We start from the raw sequence: 27,728 nt of genomic DNA, 5'->3' as shown, positions 1-27,728 counted from the left end.
TCGACTCACGGCGCACGTTAAGTGTTTAGGCCATTAAACATTTATGGGGCATAGTAAAGGCGACACACGCTAAAAACTTGGCCAGCTGTTGTTACGCGTCTGGTTATTAAATATAATTAACGCACGGCGATTTGTTGTCCAGCGCCATAAAATGAAGTTGTAGCTTGAATGTTAAATGTTGAATGTTAATCATGGCGATGACCCGTGGCGGGGGCCCATCTGTTGTCCCGAAATGTGCAGCGAAGCTTGGCGAAACAAAAGTCAACACACAAATTAGTTGAAGGATCCGAAAAAATGGAGACCCCAAACTGGCTGCAGTCGTGGGACGACAGTCCCGCCCAGGCAATATACGTAATACATATTTAAATGCAACTGATTAATCATGAATATAGTCGTTGCTGTTGCTGTTGCTGTTCACAGTTGTTGTTGCTGTTGCCGGTCACGTGACTGAAAACAATTTGACTTCAAACACATTAACAGTTACGGTCGATGTTAAAAAAAGTGTAACTGAGAAGCGCGCAGAGGGGCGATGCGGGTTTGTCACCAACATTCGAAAAACATTCGCACAGTCACTAACTTGGCTAACTAAAAGTTTTCATGCATTGCCGTTGACAGTGCAATAAACATGCCAAAACAACAACTGCAACAGCAACAACAACAACAACAATAACAATAACTTATGAAAACAATAGCGTCAACTGACCCGCCCATATCAACGCCCCCTGTGCACGCCCACGCCCCTGCTTTATCACTTTGGGGTGCGGGTAGAACAGAAAGAAAACTCTTTAAATTAGACACGTAGCCAGCGAAATATTTGGTTGGTTCGAATTTTGGGAATGGTTAAGATAGAGATCCTGGAACACTGAAATAGTTGGCTGCCTTTTTCTAAGAATTTGCAGGAACTCTTGTCTTTTTTTGTTTTTATCAATTTTACAGAACATTTGTCAGCAGGGGGCAGTTGGCTGACATTCTTCAGATAAACTAGTGATGTTTTTGGATAAACATAAAATTTGTTTAAAAAAGTCTGTATATAACTAAAAGTATTGCATGTGCAAATGTACTAAAGATAAATAATTCAATATTAGGAAACCGCTTTTTACAATATGTTGATATATTTTTCAAATTTTCTTAATTTGGGCAGAAATGCAGAAAAATTAATTATAATCCAATTAAAAAACAAATAAAAAAAATATAATAAATAAAGTGTTTCAGGATGTCTATCTAAGTTATGCGCCATCGTTGCTTAGATATTTTCTTTTATTTATAAATTTTCTTTAAATTATTATAAGTGATTTATTGGATATTTTTCTATTAGGCGTTTTCTTTAACTTATAAATTTTAATTAATATTTTTATAAATCATCTATTGGGTATTTTCTTTAATTAAGAAATTTAAAATAATATTGTTATAAATCATCTATTGTGTATTTTCGTTTATTTAAACATTTTAAATTATATTACTATAAATCATCTATTAGGCGTTTTCTTTTATTATAAATATTAATTTATATTATTTGTCATCTATTAGACGTTTGCTTTAATTTTAATTTTTATTAAAAATCGTGTATTGGGTATATACTTTTATTTATAAATCATCTATCATCTATTAGCCGTTTTTTATTCTTTTAAACTTTAACTGTATTTTTTGGCAAAGCGTCCCAAAGTTGAGCGACTTTCTTTACCTAATTTCCTTAAACAAAAATGAATATAAATATTTATAATATATTCTATATCCTTCATATGCATGTATGTACCACACATACATACATATATATTGCAAATTAGTCAGGCTGTCGTTTATTTTTTTTCGCCCTTCGCTCAGTTCCTTTCGGTTTTGTAATCAAGAAATGTTGGCTTGTAATGGTAAATATTCATTACATGTGTGCAAATTCGCTCACAATGGCAAAAAATTTTAATTTTTTTTTGCAAAACTGAAAAATAGGGTGACTAATGGCCCATCTCAAGAGCTAGCTGTGCAAAGAGGGTTGTGACTGCACATATGTATGTACACCCATATAGTACGTGTGCATCTAGGGGAGTCGGCTGCATGACATTCATTGTGTTTAATGAACATCCATTACTCTCGTGCGTTATGTAATGTCATAAATAATCGCAAAACGTGCAGCGCAGCGAAAACCATAAAAAATTTGCCAATACTGCTAAAAATAGCCCGCAACAGATGGCAGCAATTGGAAATGGCAAGTGATTCGTAGTCTATTTATAGAATTTTATTTTTCTACGTACCAAATGTATCAAATGCCCTAACTGTTACCATCGCATTCAGCACAAAATCAAGTTTTCGTCAACCATCGTCAACAATCCTCGATAGTATAGTGGTTAGTATCCCCGCCTGTCACGCGGGAGACCGGGGTTCAATTCCCCGTCGGGGAGATTGTGTAAGCAATAATTTTTTTAATTTTTTTATTTTTAAAAAATATTTTTTTATTGAAATGGGATTTTAAAGTAAATACAGAAAACATAATAGGAAATACTTAATGCTACTAACTCCAGTATGTTAAGTATCATTTGCGAGACCAAGGCCCAACGCTCCGTAGGACAGCATATCTTCATCATTAATGTTTCTTTATATTTATAAAATTTGATTAAGATTTTTTAAATTTTTTGATTTGATTTAGTTTTTTATGTACATATACATATATGCTTTAATGGTTCATATATTTGTTATTTTATATATTAAAACTTAATTCATGCCTATAATGTCAATGGCTTTCATACTGAGGACACCTGGGTTCGAATCTCCGGTAGGTAAAATTGCAATTTTTTTATTTTAATTTTATTTTGTGTACTCTGGTTACTACGTTTTCCATTTTGAAGCAATAAATTTATTAACAAATTAAATATAACCAATATAAAAAAAAATGTTTAACATAAATCAAAATAACGCATATACTGCAAACGGTAGGGTGTAAAAGAAGGGAAATGGGCCAAACAGAAATATTGTGGATACGATTTATTTTATTTAAAAAATAAATAAAACAATTGAATATACAGTTTAATTGAGTAACAACAAAAAAGTTTTGAACGATGCCAACAACACGCGGTGTTCCCAAGCGGTCCCCCATCTAAGTACTAACCGCGCCCGACGCTGCTTAATTTCGGTGATCGGACGAGAACCGATGTATTCAGCGTAGTATGGTCGTTGGCGAATGCCGACCGCTTAGAGAATAAACTTGAAGATGGACATCTAAAACAATAACAAGTGAACTTTTGCTGCCTTTAAAATGGTTGTGATATGCTACTACAGTGCGATTTGGGGCTCATAGTTTTACAAGAGAGATAGCCAAAAAGGTAAACATTTCTCTGTTAATCTTATATATTTTTTATAAATATATATGTTTTAAATATAACTTGCGCTTTCTACCCGTGTTTGAATGCTTAAAAGTGTTTCTTTGTTTCCACATCAACAGCTCACATTTTAGAGATGCATATCTGAGCTGGAGAGCAACCCTTTTTGCCTGTAGCTTGTTAAGAGTAGTTGTCACCCCACACGCACCCTTACCCTTGGGTTGAGTATACCTGCCATGGCCTGAACCCATTAATACTCATTAGTATCTGCATTTTTTCTATGTGTTGCGTTGGGAGACACTCAGCGTGCGCCTTTATCAGCCATTTAGCCACTTTGTGTATATAATCCCCGGGACGTGCAATAACCGCAACAATATGCGTGTTTATTATTGTTGTTGGTTTGGCTGGTGGGTTGTTGTTTTGAGTGCGGTTCGGCTTCATTCCTTTTGTCTCTATACTCTTAATATTATTAAAAAATACACCCAAGGGCACAACAATTCGGTTGATTCGGTTAGTTTTGGTGGTGGCTTGACGTATTCGGACCGTTTCCAATATACGTAGACCAGACGCATAAATTCAGTCCCAGAAAACCCCCCAGACAATTAGAACTAAGGCAGCAAATATTGTATTTGCGGCGGGTGGCGGTGGTTTCTGGGTCTCTGGCAGTGGCATGTGCATACTTACGCTTAAGTAAAAAGTGCAAAAATCGTTTTCTAGCAGCCATTGAAAGAATACAATTTAACAATAAAAACACACACAATGCGCCTGACATTCGCTTGCCAGCGAGATACGTAACTCAAAAGTGATAAATGATGTTGCTTGTTACTGACATTGGCTTTTGAGTAGCAGCCCATCACGTTTATTTGCGCTGTAAAATGTTTTAGCATTTTGCCAACTCGTCTGTCATGCGTTTTTTTCTACTTCTCCTCTCACCCAACCCTCCCGGCAAATGAATTGCAAGCCATGTTAACTGTCATGTTAGCCAAACGACGAGTTGACAAGCGCAACGGCATTTGATTAGCGGCACGACGAGCAGAAAATAAAAGCTAATACAAATGCGAGCTACGCAGTAAATTGAAATAACTGTAAGCGCCACGCATAATCTGTGGCATTAAAAAAAGAGTTAAAACATGTTTAAGCAATAATGCAATCATTTGACTTACATCTAGAAAGGTTCTCAGATTCAGCTCGACCAGCAGGGCGCGCATCTTCAACGGCCTCTGGGCGTGCATCATCATGAAGAGCAGCATCCTTTGCACCGGCAGGCTGAAGTTGTACCAGTCGCCGGCATAAAAGGCAAAGCACAATTCATTCTGCTGCAATTGAAATACAATTCGAAATAAATGCCAACTATCTTAGAAAATGAATGGTTAAAGGTATCATGATAAGAATCAGGATGTTCATTAAAGATGGAATCACAAATTGCAAAGAAACAAATTAAAAGTTGTGGAAGATTATCTCAGGATTGGCATATAATATAGAGACTGGAAGTATATTACATATAACTTTAAATTAAATTTAGAATTTATTCTAAGAAAAATAGGATATTCATTGAGAATATTCATTAAAGATGGAATCATAGATTGAAAAGAAACAAATGAAAAGTTGAAAGTTGAACTTATTATCTCGGGATCGGCATACAAAATTGGGAATAAATGTATATCACTTTTAAAAAACAGATAACTTTAGTTAACGTTTTTAAGCCTTGAATATATGGAACTCCGTTGATTGGGAAGAACGGTTAGCTGGCATGCTGAGTGGTTTATTTTTTAACTCTATCAAGCCTGATTTACCTCAATTTTCAGGAAATCTTCTCTTTAGCTTATGGAAAGTAGAGTAAAACAAGTTTGGCAGAGGCATAAAAGGGAAACGGATTCTTATTGAATGAAAAAGATATTTTGTTAGAGTTGACCTGTATTATACGGAATTAAGTTTGGCTGAGGCTTTATGAAAAATGTATTTAATGAAATAAAAAAGATACATTGATGAATTAACTTCTATTATCCAGAATCATTCTCTTGAGGTTATGGATAATAAAATACACGTTTGGCGAAAGAATTAAAAGAAAATGGATTTTGTAGAAAGGATATCTTGTAGGAATTAACTTATATTATCCGCAAGCCCTTTCTTTAGCTCATGGATAATACAAAAAAATCAAGTGGGGCAGAGGCATAAAGGAATATTGTTTTCTATGGAATAGCAAAGATATCTTGATTAAAATAAATAGAAATGACATTTTTGAATGTTTTTATGAGACATTGTTGTAGCGGGATTTTTGATTATCCGTATACACGGACAAAATCAAAATTAGTTGTGTGTTTATAGCGTTTTGATGCTTTAAAGCGTGTGCCCAAACGTATTCCGCAATATTTTTTGTACGAACGAAATTATCCGAAAAGATTTCGGATTTCATTTCAAACACAATTCAATTTGAAAAATTTGCAGACCCACATTTGGGAGCTCCAAAAAAGCTGTTACACAACATTTTTACATACTAAGCATTTTAATATTAAAAATTTTTTAACGATTAAAATTTGAAGGGGTAATTGAAGTCACAATTGTGTGAATGTTATGTTTTTGTGTGCTGATTGGGTTTTTAGCTTTACTATTGTCAATGTATTAAGTACTTACTCGATCATTCATGAATAATAAATAAGTAAATAGAATCAAAACCTACACATTCAATTATGAGAGTCGCATGCCAATGATATATCCACAGGATCGCGGCCATGACAAACAGATAGATAAACATAAACGAATAATCCATTTTGTTGGGCACCTAAAAAATATCAAAAATAAACTAAAATAAGAAAGAATATTAAATAAAAATCTGTGAAAAACTTACGCCCACAGTCAGTGCAAAGAATAGAAAACATATGAGTATGGAGAATATTATAAAATCGGCCATGACAGGAATACGAATGAGTTGCTCGATCTGCCTGACAAATGCACGTATCCTGCGCTGTTCCTGCACAAAATACTTGCACAGCTGCAGCTGCCAGTGGATGAGCTCGTTCACAGTTAATTGTTGCGGCGCCAGCTCAGGTTTTAGACGTTCAATCTGCAAATGGCCAAAACTAGCTCAAGCTGCAATACCCAAACACACACACATGTACTCACATCCATGGCGAGCACACGTTTATTGAGTATCTGCAGCTTGAGGGTCACATACTTCATGAGGCACGTGATGAAGGTGTGCCACAGTGGTATTGTGGTAATGCCCAGGCTGAGTGCATACCATGGACCCAAATAGCCGATGAAAAAATTATCGTACAGCTCGCCGAAGGGAAAGAGTTTGAAGAGTAAAATCGGTTGCGCCTCGCCGCGGCGCACCGCGGCAGTGTTGAAAACAGTTTGCGGCAAAAAGATGGTGCGATAAATGCAATCCGACCAGGCCATAAAACCAGCCACCACCGACGGCACCCACAGCAAAACTGTTATAGTCCTCACATAGCGTTGGGTGGTGCGCAGCAAATCCAACTCCTGATCATCAGCCTCCAGCAATAATTGCTGCAGATCCGCATGGGCTGTGCGCAGCATTGAGACAACGCCTGACCATGACTTGGATTTAGCAACGGTCGTTTAGATCTCTCATTAGCTACTCACGCTCCCGCTGCATATAGGCATTTAGTGTGGCTATGGACACTGTAAAGTATTGCACCGCTGTCGCCCAGCTGGTGGCGCCATCATTGAGATTCTCATAGCCACGGGCCAGAAACTGGCGCGTCAGCATCAGGGCACAGCTCAGCCAAATGGATGAGGTGAAGATGGTGCAGCGGATCAGCGACAGCCACGGATGACGCTGGTCCATGGAGGCCACATATCCGTACCAGCGAAAGCAGCGCAAGTGTATACGAAAAATGGGATTGTCAAAGCTATCCGGCGTTAGCTGCAGCTCCTTCACCTTGTACATTTTGACTGTGTCCGGTTGGGGCATAATTTTAGCCTTTTATAGCCTTCGTTTGTTTACCCTCGCCCAACGCTTCCATTTCCCCGGCTAAGTGGACCGCAATTTGAATATCTAAGGTGCTGAAAATTGCATAGTGTGTAATTGTCATTTAATAGCTGCTATTTAACTATATTTAATGTCTGCCTGCTTTTTGTTAACAGTTGTTACAGTTCTCCAGGGGAAATGTGACAAATCGTGCAATTATCATATTTACAATTTAAACTAAACTTGAAATTTAAATAAAGCATATTTATATATTCTGTGAAGGGCTTCTATTTAACATAAATACAAAGGTATAATTGTTAATTATTATAATTATTCATTTTAAATTCTATAAGTTATGTCTACAAACTATTAACTCAACATTTTCAAGACATTACAAAGGCTTTACAATTGAATAGAATTTAAAAAGGGAACTTTCTTAATGATTTATCCATAATAAAACTAAGTCACCTTATTTTCCGACATTCCAAAAAAATAAAAAACGTTTTGAACATAGATTTTCCTAAATTTTTGATTTGCAATTAATGACATATGCGAACATAGGCAATTTATTAGTGAATTGCGCACGAAGTTTGGGGATCAAACCCCCGTAAACATGCTTTCTTTTATAATATAAAAGAAAATTTTAGCAGATACAAATTTAGTGGAATTGTCAACAGGCGTCAATGCATATACCTCTTATGCTTATCCTTTATTTCTTTTGTGTGGGTAGGGTTAATGCATAGACGCTTCTTTCGACAATTAGAGTATCTTTGTGTCTCTTGATCGGGAAAATTTTCTGAAAAAAATAAGAAAGCTAGTGGGGATCGAAACCTTGTGAAAAATAATTTGGTGTTTCGCAACCAATTTCAGCACAATTTGTATGTTCATCATTATTTATCAGTAGGATTTGCTACCAGAAAATAAGATAAGTACACATGTTATTTTATACTATATGCCTTTGAATATATTCATTATTTCATGTCCTGCCCCATTGTTTTATATTTTTAACTCAAGCTGAGTGCACATTAACCTATTAAAAAGAAAAAGCACTGTCAAAAACATGTCAAAAAAGAAAACTAAAACATACCCCACAGGCAATGCAAAGAAGACGAAGAAGAAGACTAAGAAAAAGGCGAAAAAACAGAGCCTGCAGAAAAGTTCATAAAGTTGAATTTCACTAACGAAATTTAACTCGCATGCAGATGCTGTGCACTAAAACCATTTGACATTAGACTTTTGTTTAGATACTTCAGTTAGTTCTTGTGGACAAAGTTTTGGCAAAAAGGTGCCAGCGAGCGTAACATGCAAATCTAATTTCCAAGTTAAGAACAACAATTTCCAAGGTAGGGTGGGGCCGAGGGATTGCCAGTTGAAACTATTATATTACGTAGTATACTTTTTTTTATGCTACACAGATTAGGAGAACAAGAAAGGCTTAGTTGCAAACAGACACAAAACTTGAACTCACATATACAAATTCTTCCAATTACTGATGTGTTATGAGTGAATAAGCAACTTTGCTTTAACTTAAAATAAGATTAGCTAGTGAAACAGATGAACTATTTCAACGAATTGCAGAAAAACCTTAACAATAATGCAGTTAGAGAAGTTGCAAACGTGATATCATGAGACTGGTGGTGTCTGAGCGTACAACTTACAAGTAAGTTCGTGGTTCAAAATCTGATAAACTATCACTATATTCCTCTAATTTAATGAATGGTTAAATTCGCTGGCGAACTAGATAGTTTCTGTTAAGGAATTGACAATAAACATTAACAACAATGTCTAAGCGTAAAACTAACAAGCGAGAGGTCGCCGGTTCAAATTACAAGTAGATAAACAATCACTATATTTTATCATACCCTTGCAGAGGGTATTATAATTTTGTCGTGAAATGTGTAACGCATAGAAGGAGACATCTCCGACCCCATAAAGTATATATATTCTTGATCAGTATCAACAGCCGAGTTGATATAGCCATGACCGTCTGTCCGTCTGTCTGTTTCTATGCGAACTAGTCTCTCAGTTTTAAAGCTATCTTTATGAAACTTTGCAGAAGTCCCTCTTTCTGTTGCACGCAGTTCATATGTCAAAACCAGCTGGATCGGACCACTATATCATATAGCTGCCATAGGAACGATCGGTCGAAAAGTAGGTTCTTGTATGAAAAACATTTTTGTTTATAAAGTTATCTTTACTAAACTTTGTATTTATTAGTTTTACTACGTTCCCCATATATATGCAAAATCCTATTAAGATCGGACAACTATATCATATAGCTGCCATAGGAACGATCGGTCGAAAATTAAGTTTTTGTATGGAAAATTTTTATGTGTTTCAAGATATCTTGACCAAACTCGGTATTTATTAGTTTTACTACGCTCCCCATATATATGCAAAATCCTATTAAGATCGCACAACTATATCATATAGCTGCCATAGGAACGATCGGTCGAAAATTATGCTGTTGTATGGAATTTTTTTTGTTTTTCAAGATATCTTGACCAAACTCGGCATTTATTAGTTTTACTATGCTCCCTCCACTTATGCAAAATCTAATTCACATCGGGCTACTATATCATATAGCTGCCATAGGAACGATCGGTCGAAAATTAAGTTGTTGTACGGAAACCTGTTTTGTTTTTTCAAGATATCTTAACCGTTCTCGGCATTAACTATTTTCCCTGTGCTTCTTAGATACGGGCAAAGCACTATAAGCATTTTGAAAAGGTTGGGTCTGCAAGGGTATTAAATCTTCGGTGTGCCGAAGATAGCACTTCTTTCTCGTTACTTTAATGAATAGAAAAACTGGTAAGCCAGATAGTTTATGTTAAAAAATAGAGGAAAAACATCAACAATAATGCAGATATATAAATGTGATTTTCCCATGTAATATAAGCCTAGGGGTATCTGAACGGAGAACTAACAAAATGGAAATCGCTAGTTTAAATCGCGAGTGGATGAACTATCACCATAGTCCTTTATATTAATGAATAGATAAGCCGACAATTATTGTTAAAAATGAATAAATAAGCTGGAGAACCAGATAATTATTGGTGTGCTTTTCTGAGAGATCGCCAGTTGAAGTTTAGCAGCAAATGGCGAATGCATAGACTATTTAAGGGTCTTTGATAGTGCACTATTATTTTCGTATTTCATGAAATTCGAATTTAATTTTTCGGTTAAAAAACTTTTAAAATGATTACTATAGAATTATGCTGCTTATATTCGCACCAAAGCGCCCATTCAAATTGATTTACAATCGGAGCTGCTTGTAGTTACTTTAATGCTGCCCTTTGGTGACTACGCTCCAATTTGCTGAGTGGCTTGTCAACTGCTCAGGTTCCTAACTAGCCACTTGAACTTACCCGACTCGACTGCTGCTAGTTGCCCAACTGTAGCCGGCAGCTCGAGTGAGCTTAATTCAGTGGGCTGTTGCTATTCCTGTTGCTCGACTAATGGCATTATATGAAATGAGATTCTTTGCATTTGCAGTCAAGCAGTCAAAACACACACACACACATGCACATACACATGCACACACATATACAACAAAAATGGGCAACTTGTGAATGCATTGTCAATGCGACAATCATATGCAGCATTTGAGTAATTCGTGGCGTTGAGCATTGGGTTGGGATATCCACTGAGGGGGTTGGGCGGTGGGCGGGCTGGTGCATACTACGGATATTGTATCTATAGCATGGCCGTAGCCGAGTGTCGTCTATTTCACAATTTGCATTTAATATCCTTGTGTGAATAATTTACAAATGCAATAAACGTAAATGCGTTCTAGGCAACGACGCACTCAGACATGGGCTCTCAGTAGAATGGCAACTGAAATGGAGCATAGACCGAAACTGAATCGTATATCGTAGCATTGAAATGCTTCAGACGTTCAGACTGCCACGCTCCAACTGGCTGCCCGGGGGCCCAGCTGTAGACCCATTCCACGGCTGCTGCTGCTCCTGCAGCTCCTGCAGCTGCTGGTGTGGATCCCTGCTCGGGCGCCGCTTTAGCTGTACGCATATTTGTATGTTGCATGTTTGCAACTGTCTGTTATGTTAGTATTTGTACGTGTGTGTGTTTGTTTGTGTTTGCAAATGTGTAAATGCATTCGCATTTGCCCCGCTGCCTCACCACCAGCCCTTCGCCTGTCCTCATACGAGTCGCTTTGTGTTGGGTTGGCGTGAAATTTGCTGTAAGCAATAAGCCTGTAAGGATATTGAAAGTCACTCGTTTCTGGTATTTACTTATGCATTTGTTTCATGTTTGGCAAAATGATGCCACACACAGACACAGAAACAGACACACTGGAACTTGCACACACACACTCTCACACTCACATGACAATTGTGGGTGTTGAAAATGGGCTGTGAGTGGAAAGCTCTTGTTGGTTTACTGTCTCGGAATTGGCTTGAAGCTTTTCACGCTACATTTCCACATTGGCCTTAGCCAGTAATCGGATATTAGTTGGTCTTAGTTATTGTTATGGCATATTTATATATATAGCCAGTCAAAATTGCAAACGTTAGCCAAATGGCCGCTGCTTAAAGTGCCACACATAACTTGGCCAGTTAAGTGTTACCTATGGAAAAAGGGTAACTCGATTCGGTTTAGGTTTTCAGCGGCAAGTTCTCTGTGTGTGTGTGTGTGTGTAATTTCTGTGGTTTTTTGACTTCTATGTGTATGTGTGTGGGATTTGTGGTCAACTTGGCAATTGTTTAATGCCAGCTGTCCGTATTGGTCAAGCAATTGGAATTCCAATATCACATTTTCAGTTCATTTCGCAAAGCGCCAAGGAATGTGCACAAAGCAACATTTGAAAAACAAGCCAACAAGATGAGCTACTTTTGTAATCACGTCAATTGTAATGTGTGCACTGGAAATGTTTTCATTCCTCAAGACTTTTCTTTATAAGTTTCCAAAGCAAACTATTTTCCATTACATATTATTATTGCAGCACGGTCGCACTTTTGCACTTAGTAAAACAGTTTAATGCTTGTCACAATGTGTCGTTTTTATTGACAGTTTAAAATGGTCGATGTTTCCAATGTCAGCTTTATGATATAATGGTGCAATCCGGCCGGTTCCGACATATTTACTGCCTGCAGCAGAGAGACGGACCTATGCTATGTTTATTTTTTTCTTCTCAAGACGTTAGCTTTAAAAACAAGAGACTAGTTTGCATTGGGACAGACAGACAGACAGACGGACGGACATGGCTATGTCAATTCGACTGAGGATACTGATCTAGATTCGGAGATTCATCAAAAAATCATAGTACTCTGGACAAGAGAAAACTCTGGACTAATTATTATATAAGCTTAATATACTTGATACTGATCAAGATTATGTATATATATGTATATATATGTATATATATATGCGTGGCACTTTTGGTTGACACAGTAAGAATGACAATAAAAAACGGTCACATTGTATAAGAGTACGTACAAACAACAATGATAAACAATCGCATATTTTATGCCTTTTGGTGACATTATTAAATACTGTATAGAGTGAGGAAGGGGGCAGCTGAAACCCCAAATACTTTGGGCCAAATCATATGCCACAAGCCATTGCCAATGTAGTCAGTTTTTGTGGCTCATTTGACAGCAACTTTCAAGTTTGTCTATATGCTACCGGGCGATGAAATATCGTTATATTTAACCTTAAATCAAGTCTTTCAAAAGTTCATAAACTTAAAGCGCAAGAGGGGATTGAGCTGGTCTTGAGGGCACACAAAGGCAGCAGCAGCAGCAGAAGAAGTAGAAGCATGTGGGAGTAGTTTGGTGAGGGGTGTAGGGGCGGGGTGAGGGGGCGCCAACCAGCCACTAAATTGTTTACACGCAATTTCATCAAAACAATAAATCATGCAGTTGAAACGGCACAACAAAGGCGGCGACATTGCCGACGCCGGCGTCTCTGTCGCTGTCGACGGCGTCGCCGACGTCGCGACGTGACGTCAAGTTGACATTTGGTGAAAATCAAATCAAAAGCATTTTTCCGCACAGCGGAAGTTGGCGCTAGCTCAGCTCCAAGTCAAACTTGGCAAAACACACATTTATAACAAGAGGGTGGCACACACACAAACACACACACACAACACACACACACACATACACACAACGTGTCGCTGGCAATAAACTTGACGGCCATAGTCATCAATCCTGCGAGCACAAGAGGCAAAAGTTTCATTTTTTTTCGTACGTTGTTTGCTTGTGCTTCTTCTTGTTATTGTTGTTGTTGCTTTCCTTTTCACTCACATTTGCACATTTTTATTTAATTTATAAGTATAACATTTAATATTAATTATACGCCATGTAAGCCCATTGCGCAGCGCACTCTGCTCTGAAAAGCCAAGCGCTTAAATAAGTATTTGTGCATTGGTCAGAGCTGGCAATGTCCGCTTTTCATTTCATTCATAAACTATGCATGTTTATTTGCACTGCAGCCGGCCACAATGACCGGCACATAAAGGACAGCAGCCGTGCAGGGGTGGGGTGAGGGGACGGGAGTTGGGAGAGCAACAGTTCTGGGAACGTACTGTGAATTTATTTTTTAACCCTTTTCACTTGCCCTTTGGCGCCACGCAAGAATTAAAAAACATAAAAAAAAGAAGTATATTTATTCAAGTTGAGAATAGCCGACTAAAATGTGCCCTGTAGATTAGGTATAGAGTGGATTATACGATTATAGATGGAAAATAGGTATTGAATATCGTCAAAGAAAATTCAAATTTTTTATGATTTATGAAGAATTTCTGATTTTCTGGTTGAAATAAAGTACTTTTTTTAAGAGTGTATGCATTATACACATAACTCAAATTTATAACCTAACAAATGAAGATGGTATTTTCTTATAGAAATTCTAGACACAAAACAAAGAGATCATTTGAATTCTTAGACTACATTCGACGAAGATTGGGGTTCGGAAATCTATATACTCTGAGCTCGCACCGAACTTGGAAGACCTTTAGACAGACAAGAATAGACTTACAGAGAACGCACATATATATATTCTTAATGAAGTCGTAGATGCTAGGTTTATATTAACACCATTTTATGCTACACATTTTAATAATTTTTCCTGATAATTTTTACATAGTATAACAGCAAAAAAATAACAAAGCATATTTATAAAAACGAGTCGAATCAACCATACTCTATATATATATGATATTTTTGGAAATATATCTCCATATATTTTTATAGATATCCTTCTTGTGGTTTACTACCCTGTCCTGGTAGTAGTAGTCCTGGTCAAAATGAAAGCCTTTTCTCAATTACCTTGTCTGTTAGAGTATTTAGACAAATGAAAGAATAAGCGTAAAACGACGCGCCCAAGTAAAATACCATAATGTTTAAATTGTGGCTGGTTTGCTGGCTCCCACATACTAACGCAGACCAGCACACACACACACCCACACCCACACACACGCATAAAAAAATCAGCACCAAGTTTTTATTTGCATTAAGAAATTATAATTATGGCAGCTGGTTTGCTAGCTCTGGCTCGCTGACTGCCTGCTCCCGGCTGGTTGCTTGGTTTTATCAGCTTTTGGGGTTACTTTCGCCCTTTACGCCATAGTTGTCTCCCCTCCGCTGCCCCCTTTTTCGGCCACCCCTGACATGCCGCTCCTATTGTCGACTGCCGACTGTCGACTGGTGCCTGGCGCCGGCTGCAGGCTCTCGGCTGCGTGGGGCGCACACTTTTTAATTGAAAAGTGCAAAATAATGTTAAAGAAAAGTAAAAAGTGGTCGCAAGCAGAAAGTATGCGTCCAAGTATCCCACCATTCCAACTGGAATCCATTCTTATGCCCATTTCCCGTTTCCATTCCCGTTCCCAAGAGGCATGCCACTGTTTGTGCTATGTGTGCGAGAATTGTGTGTGCTCGGCCAGATGAATGCAGTTTTTTGTTCAACTGCGCGCAAAGGGGTCAGCAAAGGGCTTACAAAAGAGGGTTGGGTTGGTGGGAGGGTCAGGTGGGGAGAGGGTTGGGTGGTGGGGATGGTTAGCAGAGGGAAAGCTCGAGTTCTAGCCGCTGTTGGGTCGCTGGCCCTTCATTCCCCCAGCTGCGCAGCGTTAAAAAGCATAAATTCTGACTTTTACCAGCAATGAAACTGAGACTTGGGGAGTTACAGCCAGCGGCTAGCTAAGATTTGTTTAGCTCTATTTTTGCCCACAAGCTCGCAAAAGTAACTCATAATACAACTTTTAACTAGGAACATGTTTACACAAATTATTATTTCATGTCAAGAAATAAGACGCTATAAATTGCAAAAATAATATAGTGCCAAATGTTATGTGACGCGTTCAGAGGAACAAAAAATAGGACACAAAAATTACAAGAATAATTTATTTCTATTCGAAGGTGAAAACATGACAAAACATGAAAATTTCTGTGGAAAATTCGAAAATTTGGTTACATTTTGGAATTTAATTATCAATAATAAAATAAAAATATTAAGTTCAAATCTAAATCCAGATATAATCTAGAGAGCAAATCATGAGCAATATGCTATTTCCTATAAAAATCGTTTAAGTTTTGACAAAGTTATTAGTATTAGAAAATTTGAATATATTTTCCTATGATATATTTGTTTTGACTTACACTTACAACGAATGAAAAAAAAATTGATGTCGGAATTAAATTGGTAATAATCCTATTCTAACCCTATAATAATCGGCAAAGTTTTGGCAAAGTTAAATTATTAAAAATTTTTGAAAAAATTTGATTTCCCAAGATAATAGTAAATAATACCTATAAATTTCGCAAGATAATAGTTGTGGATAATTTACGTATATAAATATATACAATTGTATAATTAAGAGTTCCAAAATAATAATGTTAATGTTAATTCATATAAATAAATGCCGGGGTTAGACAAGATAAAAGTGTTAACAAATTTTAAAATTATATTCGATTTGGATATAACATATGAAAAATGACATATGACATGAATTTTGAGCAAAACTGTCGTGTATAAATTAAAAGCAGAGTAAATCTAATGCAGCAACCAAGGTCCATTTGAAAATTTGGTAAAGTTCTAAAACCTTGTTTTTATGTGTTAAACACGCATTAATTTCAGAGCTGCTTACGCAAATTCTATGTTAAATCTTAATTTCAAAAACATTGCTAACATTCGTATGCTAATGCTCGCATTATAATGTGCACAGCACGATGCTATCATGGCGAAACGTTAAGTGGATGAATACATATATCCATTTTATCCATTTATCGATAATTACGTCACTTACCAACACTTGCAGCCTCGGTTAGCTGCGAATGTCCATTGAGTGCACTTTACTTAAAATGCATAACATTTGCGCTACTTATGCAAAAATAAAGCTGCGCTGCATTCCTGGCATGCTGGCATCACCTGGCCAAGACGCTGCTTGGCTCTGGTTGTTTAAGTTAGCTGCAGTTGTTGTTGGCGAAATGAAGCATATAATTCGCATAGAGCTGAGCAGCTGAGCTGAGCGGATCGCAGGTAATTTTGAAATTGATGGCGCGAAAATTACGACAAACGCTGCGGGGCCAAAGTCAAGAAGCCAAGTTTCAGAGCTGAGCGGAACCGTTAGAAAGGCGCAACTTGCATCAAGTCAACTGTGAAATAAGCCCGCAGTCAGTGGCTGATGATGGCTAAAATGCTGTTGCACAACGCATTTCATTTGTATACCCATTGTAAATGGCTTAAAAGTTGCATAACTTGTCTTGTTCTTCGATTCCCAAAAGTATACATACGCTTGGCCAGAATCAACAGTCGCGGCGATCAAGGAGAGTTTACTAGATAGCGATATTGATATGCTGTTAATGGAACAAATCTTGCAGATTATAAGAGCTTAGATCTCCAAATAGTATGTAGGATCTATAATAGTATACACAAACCTAGAATATTTAACTTTTTGATTACTCCCACCCGCTCCACCAAGCCGAAGTTAGTCCAGAATGCATTTTCCACTTATAGAGAAGTGTGAAGAAGAAGCACAGCCTCTATATTTATATATAGAAGGAAGTATATACAAATATAGAAGCTAGAATGTTTGGAAAGGTAGCTTTTCGCTGAGCTGAGGGTAACTCCTAGTCGAGCACACCTGACGTGAGCACTCTAACTAGTTTTATTTTGTTGCTGCTGCTGACCCGGCCTAGCTAATTGTGCGCACAATTGATGATCGCTGCCTGTGTTGTGGGCGTGGCAGTAGACTACATTTTGTGCCTAACAGCCAAATGACTGAGCGCTGATTGAGCATGGCAAAAAGAACTTGTGCGTGTGTGTGTGTGGCGCCTGTTAGTTGGCTTTAGTTAGCAAATTGGCCTACAAACTTGTTACCATTTATCACACTCAGTGTCAGCATATCAAGCGTGCAAAAATTTTGTTGGCAAAATATCAAAAAGTTTTTGAGAAGCGCTTGACAAAAATGCGTGTCGAGAACACAAAATGACACTTAAAGGTACGAGCCGTATCCAAGAGAAGGCGTATGTGGGTGTGAGTGTAGGAGGAGGGGCAAACATATGCTGCCACACACACTCACACACACACTCAATCAGGTATCATTTAGGCTGGCAACCATCAATCTTGAGCTACTTTATCTTCAATGACATGCAGACATACTCGATACTAGATGCTCACACTTATAGATATCAGAGAGGGTAGTCTGTTAGGCAAATCTATTTGGATTTGCCAATGCCTTTTGTTTGCCCAACAATAACAATTGATGTCAGCAACAGCAGCAGCACAAGCAGCGGCAACAGCAGCAGCCCAAAAGCAACTAAAAGCCCGAGAAAACAGAAAAAACGCATTTGTTGTCGCATACTTTTAGGCGCAATACAAATTTTAGCAAATTTGTGGGGCGAGATGATATAGTATCCACATTTCCAACAACGTGAAGGCGGGGGTTGCCTGCTCTAGACACTAAGTCTCCAAGGTAAACAATACTATATACTTTATCTTCTTCAGATAGATAGTTTATTTGAACAATAACAATTGATGTCAGCAACAGCAGTTATACTGCATACTTTCGGGCAGCATGCAAATGTTTCTAATAAATCGTGATGAGGTTGTTTTTGGGCCAAGACGTGAAAATCAAAAAACGTGGTATGCCAGTCGATGCCAGAGATCCGTACGAGTTCAAAAAGGTATAACTTTCCAAAATCGGACCATTTTTAGCCGAATTATCGAAAAAAAACGAAAAATCTTCAAAATTATAACGGCATTTTTTTTCGTTTTTCAAATCGCTGTATCTCGGCCAAATAAGCCCCGATCTTGGAAAGATTGGTCGCATTCAACTCGTGGTCACAGCCATTTTTAGCCAACATCGTCATTTTTGCAAAAAACATAGTAGTTTTTCTCAAATTGGGCCATTTCTTAGAATTCAGATTTGTTGGTGTCGGTAGTCGGGATCCGTACGAGAAAAAATAGGTATATCATTTCGAAATCGGACATTTGGTACCCGAGAAGAAGCAGCAGAAGCAGCGGCAACAGCGTATCCACATTTCCAACAACGTGAAGGCGGGGGTTGCCTGCTCTAGACACTAAGTCTCCAAGGTAAACAATACTATAAAAAAACAATACTTCTTCAGATAGATAGTTTGAACTACGCTTCAAAGTCTTTAAGTACATCGGATACCTATTGATTAAGGCATATGTAAATGAATATGTTTTATTTATTATAGCTTCAGAATGTCATGCGTGGAAATTTTTCTTAGTCTATGTAAAATTGTTGTTTTGGATCTAATGAGCTATTTTGTATTTTTATAAGATTTAGGATGACTGGCTCGTTTTCTTTTCTTAAAGCACGTGGAAACCCTTGTAATATGGTGGGATATATATATTTTATCAATTGAATTTTTATTGTTTTTAATATTTATAATATATAAAGGCATTTAGAAAATTCTCAATATATTTTCAAATTCTCAAAACACTTTTATTGATCTACTTTAAGAAATTTAATTTTAGGAGTAGTCATCTTATTTCATGCATTTAAAAAAAAATATATGTATAAATTTTCTTTAAAAATTTATTTCACATTGAATTTTTATTTATATTTACATAATTTATATGACCAAAAAAAACGTATTGCATTTTAATTTATCTTATTATTTTTGTTGGCTTGTGTAAAAAAACTTAAAACTTGTTAACTTTGTTCTTTTTTAGAAGGAAACTCCTTTACTTCCACTTACAGTCAGAAAAAATGCAAAAATGTTTATAGAGATGTTACATAAATAGTTAATGGTAGCAACAAATATATTGAATCTACTTTAAGAAATTTAATTTTAGGAGTCATCAACAATCAATAAATCAAGCATTTAAAAAAAAATATATGTATAAATTTTTCTTCTTTAAAAATTTATTTCACATTGAATTTTTATTTATTACCAAAAAAACTTATGTATACCTACCAATTGAATTTTAATTTATCTTATTATTTTTGTTGCCTTTTTTTTGTGTGTAAAAAAACTTAATTTTTGTCTGTTCTTTTTCAGAAGGAAACTCCTTTACAGTCAGAAAAATTCAAAAATGTTTATATAGACGTTACATAAATAGTTAATGGTAGCAACAAATGTTTGGTACGTTTACTATTTTTATTAAATTTTTAGTTAAATTTTAATGTATTTTATATACTTTCTGTATCCAGGCTTTTATATTTTTATATTTTTAGTTCCCCTCCTACACCCCTCGTCAATAGTGTTGCAAATTTCTATTGCTACTTTAATTAAATATTATTTATATATTTAAATATAATTGTAAACATTTAATTTTTTATATATTTTTAATATGTTTTTAAAGAATTATACAATTTTCAACTACGCTCCTTTTCAGTAGTTGATCCATTTTTTTGTATTGTTATTAAATTATAATTTAAATTTATTAAATGGTCATATTTATCTCTAAAACATATATTTAAATTTCCCCAAATATATTCAGACTATTTTAATATCCTGTGAACGCATTCACTAGCAGTAATAATTTTTCTGATCATAATTTATTTATGTATGTGTGAGTATGTTGGCAGTGTCTTCAGCTGATTTTGACAGGCACTTTAACGCTCGCCAAATGTCTTCAAGAGTGTTTAACACTGCTGCTCCTGGGGACGGCCCCCCCCCCCCCCCCCTTCATTGTGGCAGCAACCCTTTCTCGCCAGTTGATTTTGTTCAACTGCAACACGTATTTGAGTGCAACGAGTTTGGTCTTTGGACATTTCGCATAGCTCACGCCTACGAAAAAACGTGCAAGATTTCAAGAAATTTTTTATTTGTTGTGTGCGTGTGTGTATGTGTGCAATGGCCAAACCACAGCATTTGAACCCTTTCAGGCTATACCCGGGCAAAAGCCATTGACACTGGGAGCAACACGCGCTTTTGTGCGAAAAATATGCAATTGAAATGTTAAATAAATAAAGGCGTAAATACTTGAGGGGCAACAGCAACGACAAGGCACAACATTCAAATGCTGTTGTGTTGGACGTTATGGATATACACACAAGTAAATATAGTAAAAAAAAAAATACCAAGAAATAGTAACTAAGTTTGGGTAGACGATGCTTCGATACCCTAGCAGGACTTCTACTTTATACAAAAGGGACTCGAATCCAATTGAAAAAGGTTTACTCTATGAATTATTTGTGTATAGACTCAATATTTGGCATACCATGACAGATACATGATATTTAAAGACGATTAAGTTATTTTTCACACATGTTTTTACAGCAGGAAAAAAAAAGCTTCAGTACTAAATTTCATCAAGAAAGCCTAGCGGAGAGAGAGTCAAGTTCCCATAGGCTACGAACCTAGTTATGATACGATGAGATTAGTTTCGATAAATCTTCTTCATGCCTGAAAAGAAGCCTTAGTGCAAAATTTCATCAGGAAAGCCCTGCGGGGAACCGTGTTCATATAGACTAAAATGAGCTAAGAACATATTTATGATATGATAGGGCTGGCTTCGATATATGTATGTTTCTACAGCAGCAAAAAGAAGAATTTCATCAAGATAGCCCTACATAACACTCAGTTCACATAGGCTAAATACTTGGTTACGATCACCCCAGTTCTACTTTCTGATCAAAAATATATTTGAAGGTTTTAGAGACCATTTCTTTTCCAGCGTTACACAATTCTTGGCAAATTTATAATACCCTACTCCAGGAATTTTAAAAATAGGAAAGCGAACCGTTATGCATTCCATAACTTTGGAATCGTCGTCAGACGTTGACGTTGAAATGAATGAATGAAAATATGCAAGCAACGTGATTCTCAGTGACGCGACTGCGACTGCGACACCGACAGCGACGCCATATTGCTTTGGGATGGTTTGGGGCTGGTGGTTTTTTCTCCGTCAGGGGGCGCCAATGGGAAACGCAACCGTTAGCAATGGCATTGCCAGTATGGTTACCGTTACCGTTACCATTACCCCCTTTTCTTCCAGCTGCATGGCCGTGAAGAGGAACGGGAACAATATTCGCATTTGCTCGTTGGTATTTTCTGTCGAGTTCAGCGTAAATTCATTCATTTCCACTTGAATTTACAATTATGCGAAACTGTTGTTGAATGGGTTTTGACTTGCTCGGAGGTTTTTGGATTGGGTTCTCACAGTTTGGGATTTGGAGATTGGGTGTTTCTGTTGTTTCGTAGCTGTTGCTGGTTACGTTTATGCATATTTCCTGTATTTGCCATTGGCAGCATCAGCAGCAGCAGTAACAACTTCACTATTTAGCTTTTAATTAACTATGGAGCCAGATGTGAGTAGCTGAGACTGTAACTGGAGACTGCCAGAGCTGGCCCACAAACTCGTAGAGCTCGTTGCCAATTGTCAACAGCAGCTGCTAAAAGTTTGCTGCCAAGCGTTGCCAAGGTGCGTGGCTGTGTATGGAATTCCGTATGATGCGATTTATTTACTGAACGCTTATGGAATGTAATTAACTTTATGAGGTGTGCATGCAAAAGCTGTCAAGGGCGATTTAATGTTTGCACATAAGCAACTACATTTATGCTGAGCACCATGGGGAGAACTTAGTTCAATCATGAATTACACTCTAGATTGTGATTGTGCAGAACTATGAACAACTCTCAGCTCTTAAACGTCGTTTTTCCAGCCAAATGAACGCATAGACTATGTAATACTACAGCTCTTTTCCTTGTACGTTAAACAATCCTGACGGCCTGTGTTTATTTTATGGTGCTTGAAGACAAAGTAGACCATTCTTCTGTTTTTTGCCATTCAAATATTGATTGTTATTATCAAAATTACAGATTAACTATGCATATTCGGAATTTGCACACAAAATTTTACAGATAGACTGACAATTGATATACCCTAGGTTGGGCGATCGAGTCTGTCTGCGGCCGATAGTTGTCTAGTGTGACCAAGTACAGACCGATTTTTTGCCGGCTCAGCCAGTCAAGCGGAATCCTTCAGTTATTCTTTACCATTTAAATATTGAGCGTAATTAGCTATAATGCAGATATTATATGGAGGAGTTTAGAAATTTTGCGACAATAAACATAAATAAAATCTGACAGGCTGACAATTGGTATAGCCTTAAAGTGGGCATGTGGGTTATGCCATATATCTGACCGCCCGAAAATCGACACGCAGAAGTCTGTCAAATCAAGTCTGACATGTAGGTTCATCTATTGTGAGAATTGTCCAGTGTGACCGACTACAGACCGATTTTTATGTGGTCAGCCTATCGTGGCGAGCTCTTCAGTTTTTTGCTATTTAAATTCGGAGCAACTTTCGTCGTTCAACTATAATTTTGTAAAATTTATATTTTATAAGTTCTGTTGACTAAAAGAATTTAGAGATATTTTGCGCAGAAGTTCTTGCAACAGGAATAAGATACTTGCCAGCTTAAACAACCTAAGCAGCAGTCCTTAAACCTTTTCGTAACACAATTTGAATACATTGCTACGCCTTATATAGAATAATACTTTCATGGGAGCCTCCCGCGGCCACTACTAATCAACCATATGCTCTTATGCCATTTTCTTTTTTGTAATAAAAACTTTGTGTGCACAAAAAAAAGGGGAGAAGGAAACTTTTCGAATACCACTTCATGAGGGTGGCAAACTTTTTTTTGTAGGGTTGCCTAACTGCAGGAGCCCTTCAGCTAGTTGCCAATGCAATTCAATGTCATATCCTTGAAAGCTAAAAAACAGCAGCGTTCGGATATGAAAAAAAAAACAACAAAAAATAAAACGCCAAACTGAAAGTTTTGTTATTGAAAGTTCATCGATGAATACAGCAATACACAGTTGGCAAACGAAACCCAGTAGCAAATCCAGTTGCCGGAACACTCGAGCGACTGCAGTTTGTGAGCCTGTTTCCTTGCGGCTGCTTACAGTCCATTTCCTTGTAGCCCGTTTCAACATTTTCAATTTCTTTTGTATATGCAATGGCCACATTGTAAGCAGTTGCTGCTGCTGCGAGCCTGCATCCTGAGCCAGCTCCACTAATTTCCTCGGCCAAGTCCAGACGTTGTCAGCGGCATATCCTGCCAGCCCGAGAATCAGCCTGGCTGTCTGCTTAGCCCAACGTTTGTGTGTGGGCAATGCGTTTGGGAGGCGGGTCCCGTTGTTTGCATTTTTATTTGTATTTCATTTTCAATTGACTGACAGAGTCGTTGCCTGCCCGCCTACCTGGGGGCTACCTGGGCTAAAGTTCAGGTATGCGCTTTGTGTGCTCCAGTCCATTCATCAGAGTTATTTACTTTTTAACGAGTTGATTTCATTCAATTTGTTTGCCCAGGTTTCAGTGGCTATTACAGCCAAACAGCAAAAAAAAAAAAATAAAGAAAAAAGGAAAAGGGTTGCCACCACATTGCAATGCTCTTGAATATATTTCAGTCATACTTTGGCCACACTTTAAGCTGTTTCTTATGGTATACTTGCCCCATTAAAGCTCTTTCATATAAAGAACAGAGTGGCAGCGCCGGCAACTTCTCTCATATTCTGGTTTTTGTTTTTCTTTGGCCTTTTTATACCCAGCATTCAGAGAAAAGTTAAGAAAGGGTATAAGTGCTTTAAAATATATTTATCCAGGTCGAAAGAAAAGAGCAACTTTTCTCCTCTTGCCTGTCTATACGAACTCCCTAACTAAACAAGCCAGGAATATAAAATTTGGTATGCAGGCGCTCGTATGCTGGACTTAAATTAAATATAATTCACATTTGTGTAAGCTTTATACGCTATAGAGAAATTTATATTATCTTCACACAAAGTGTTGGCTCTTTTAGAACTTTTTCTACGGAAAAACTTAACTTAAACTACAGGGTATCTGCCAGTCCATCACACATACTACTGGTGCATTCTACTTGTTTATTTTTTACTACATTCAAGTCCTGCACGCTACCAAGTCAAGTTCTTGTGCCTTTGGCGTTTTTTCGGTTTCAATAAATATTTTCGCAATGCAGAAATTAAAAATTCTTCGAAATAATAATAGAACATGACGAGAAAATGGCGCACTCAGAGGCCACAAGCTGCCAAACCAGCGTTGTCTATTTAACAAAAACTTTGTACGGCTTTGGGCTTCCGATAACAACAACAACAGCAACAACAACAACAAGAAGAACAACAATTTCATCGAAGTGTCCCGGACCCTGGCAATTCGATTGAAATTGTTGCCAGTGGCTATGATTTTATGAGCATTTCGTTTGTCTTGGCGGAAGCGTTCAAATATAATTAAATTGTTCGCATTTTACAGATGCTTGCGAAACATGATAAAAATTAACCAAGAAAATGTTTGAGCAATAAGTGGCGCCATCTGTTGTACATCAGCAGCGGCTAAACGAAATAAGAGCAAAAAGTTGGCGAAAAAAATTGCAAAATATAAAGAGCGCAAATGAACTAAATTTGTAATATTAGAAAAGTATAAAGAAAGAAAAACTTAAAACTTTTGTGAAGAAAGAAAAAAAGAACACAATATTCTAGCTGCTGGCGCCATCTGTTGAGCATTTGCAGGAGCTAAAATACGTAAGGGCAAGACACAAGATAATCTAGAAAACTTAGCTTTGGCTGGTTTATATAATGCATATATTAAAAAAGCATCGATTCAATTTTGCATAATTGCATAGTTGTTGCTGCTTTTAATTAGATATTAAGTTTATTGTTGGTATTTATTTGGCTCTTGTAACTAAATGTTGTGCATGATTTGCTTCTCCATAACACACTCAGCAGCTGTCTACATTTTCATCATCTCGCTGACATGCTTTTCCAGGCAGCTCAGGATCTGGAAGGCCGAATCACAGGGATTGTCGCCAGTGACACTGCCGCAGGCAGCCAGAGCCTTTTCCGCTTGCTCCTTAGCCGGCGCATCCTTAAAGTGCTCCAATATCTTATCATTTAGTAGCTGACCCTTGCTGTTCATGAAACCGAACTTGGCTAGGATACATTGGGCGGAGCACTTGACGTTATCCTTGACCTCCTCGGGCTTTGTTTTGCCCGATTTCAAATCGACAATATCCTGTTCGGCTACACCATTCTCGGAAAAGCAGGTCTCCACAATTTGGCGCCCACTGTCGCCATCGCCAGCCTGGAAGATTGATCCCGAGATTTGGCTAGATTGGTGTGTTGAACGGTTGTTTTTTACTTACCATCAGGCAACCAGTTAGACAGCCCAGGAGCAGCGCCAAAGCAAAAGCGGACTTCATTTTGCGCTTGTTTTGAATTAACTAATAGATTCTGTGAACTCCAATTGCACTTTTATAGGTAATCGCAACTTTGTAACTGCATTTCGCATAACACTATTTTTTTTTAATGATTATCTAAAGTTGGTTACGCTGGGTGCACATATGAGTACAGTGGGGCATTTGTCACTGTCATGGCCATAGTCTAACGTGATGCACTTGCATTTTGCATATGTATGTGTGTAATTAGTATTATAATCATTTGAAAAGCCCAACAGATAACAGCAGATGCTGTCATATGTTAATTAAATTTGCCATTTTTTAATTTTATGTATTTTTTTTGGTAATTTACTAGCTGTTTCCGTAATAGCTTGTCCAGTTAAGCGAATATTTTGTAGTAAAAATACTTTTTTGGGACTATTAAAATTAATAAGCATTAGTTTAGTATTAGTATTAAGATTTTGGGAACTTTAGAAAGAGGAAAGGAAATTATATAGAAACAGATCGAGAAATTGTGCCTAATTAATACCTATGAGGACTTTGCCTAGTGTCTTTCGAATCTATTTTCTTGACAGACACGAAGTTAGTTAAACTATTATCAGCCTAAAAAGAGTCTTACAAATTTTTGACAAGGCAGACTGTCTGGCGATTCCTAAACTAGACTATATTTCTTTGAGACGTAGTGTAGGGTATTTAAAATTCGCTTGGACCCCAATTAAGCAATTATAATAGTGTCAAAATTACAGTAAATTTATAATCGGGTGAACTGAACCATAGAAATTATTATAGAGATTTTTTTTATATGAAAAGTCGTAATTGTACATTGATACAAATTTCTAAATTTTTTATATTCATTTTTATCTCTCTATATATATAAATCTTTATGCAATTTGTTGTATTGTATGCAATTTTTAGTTTACCATACGCTCAGTTTCAAATCCATTTGCAAAGAACTTTAAAATGCTTAAGGTGTATTGGTAGATTTAAATTTCCTACTGGCGAAAACTTGGGGAAAAAGTAATATTTACAATATTTAAAACAAAAATTGCCACGAGCCTGGTAATACCCGCTAGTGTATATATATATGTATCGCATATTTTATACTTGAACAAAATACATCTATAAATATGCGTCTATATATTATACTTTAAACAAGGCATTTTTATATTAAATATATTTAAACAAATTGTTTTTATAGATATTTCCCGTTCAACATAGTGCGCGTTTACTGTATTTCATTTTTAATTATTGTACAGATTACTCTAATTATTATTAGATTTTAATCTCGAATTTCTAGTTCATTTTTGCGCAACCATAGACAAATGAAATTGTTTAAATCAAGTGCCCCGCAGCTGTCCATTGAAATGCAATAAAATTGTTGTGAGTTTTGTATTTTCTCACTAAATATCTAGATTACGTGTTTATTTTTTTTGTAAACAATTTATAAACATGCCTGCACTTGGTCGCATATTAATTAAAAACGTTTTATTGCAATTGTTCATACATTGCAATTATCTAGTTTTTTTACTTTTTTTTTTGTGAAAATTCTGCTTCATTATTTTTAAATTATTTAAATGTTAATTGCATTTCATGACTTTGTGTTAATTGGCTTTGCATATTTTTTCTTTTTATCATCATTTGATTAGTTATTTTTATTATTATTAATATTTTTATGGTCGCGCATACATTTTCATTGAGTTAAACATGATTTCAGGCGCTAATTGAAATCCTTTTAGAGTAATTAGGAAAATTGTAATGCACAAGAGATGGAAACTTGCTGCCAGTTGCTAGCTGCTTTTACAGCCATCACCGCCCGACCCCCGCGCACACCCTCCTTTGGAGGTGTAGTTAGGAAAAA

General features: G+C 36.8%; 2 protein-coding genes and 2 non-coding genes across 4 annotated transcripts; 1 reads left to right on the top strand and 3 right to left on the bottom strand.

The window, feature by feature from the left end:
- Positions 1–2,318: 2,318 nt before the first annotated feature.
- On the top strand, positions 2,319–2,390 carry TRNAD-GUC (transfer RNA aspartic acid (anticodon GUC)). The gene has a single exon. It is a non-coding gene; the product is annotated as a tRNA-Asp (tRNA).
- A 655-nt stretch (positions 2,391–3,045) lies between these two features.
- Positions 3,046–3,164, bottom strand: LOC135427220 (5S ribosomal RNA). Its single transcript, XR_010436013.1, has one exon. It is a non-coding gene; the product is annotated as a 5S ribosomal RNA (ribosomal RNA).
- Positions 3,165–3,960: 796 nt separating this feature from the next.
- On the bottom strand, positions 3,961–7,218 carry Or56a (Odorant receptor 56a). Its single transcript, XM_064680544.1, has 6 exons — positions 6,912–7,218; positions 6,426–6,856; positions 6,151–6,366; positions 5,983–6,084; positions 4,469–4,621; positions 3,961–4,408 (listed from the first exon to the last, which is right to left on the bottom strand). Exons 1-6 carry the CDS (start codon positions 7,216–7,218, stop codon positions 4,352–4,354), a joined length of 1,266 nt encoding a protein of 421 aa, XP_064536614.1. The 3' UTR covers positions 3,961–4,351.
- An 18,031-nt stretch (positions 7,219–25,249) lies between these two features.
- Obp56g (Odorant-binding protein 56g) lies at positions 25,250–25,944 on the bottom strand. Its single transcript, XM_064680490.1, has 2 exons — positions 25,838–25,944; positions 25,250–25,776 (listed from the first exon to the last, which is right to left on the bottom strand). The coding sequence occupies exons 1-2, from the start codon at positions 25,892–25,894 to the stop codon at positions 25,426–25,428; spliced, it is 408 nt and encodes a 135-aa protein (XP_064536560.1). The 5' UTR covers positions 25,895–25,944; the 3' UTR covers positions 25,250–25,425.
- Positions 25,945–27,728: the final 1,784 nt, after the last annotated feature.

Source organism: Drosophila montana, unplaced genomic scaffold (genome assembly GCF_035044405.1).
Source record: "Drosophila montana isolate Dmon_TW-CO22-7 unplaced genomic scaffold, ASM3504440v1 contig_2127_1, whole genome shotgun sequence".
Classification (NCBI taxonomy): domain Eukaryota; kingdom Metazoa; phylum Arthropoda; class Insecta; order Diptera; family Drosophilidae; genus Drosophila; species Drosophila montana.
This window is presented reverse-complemented; position numbering and strand designations above follow the sequence as displayed.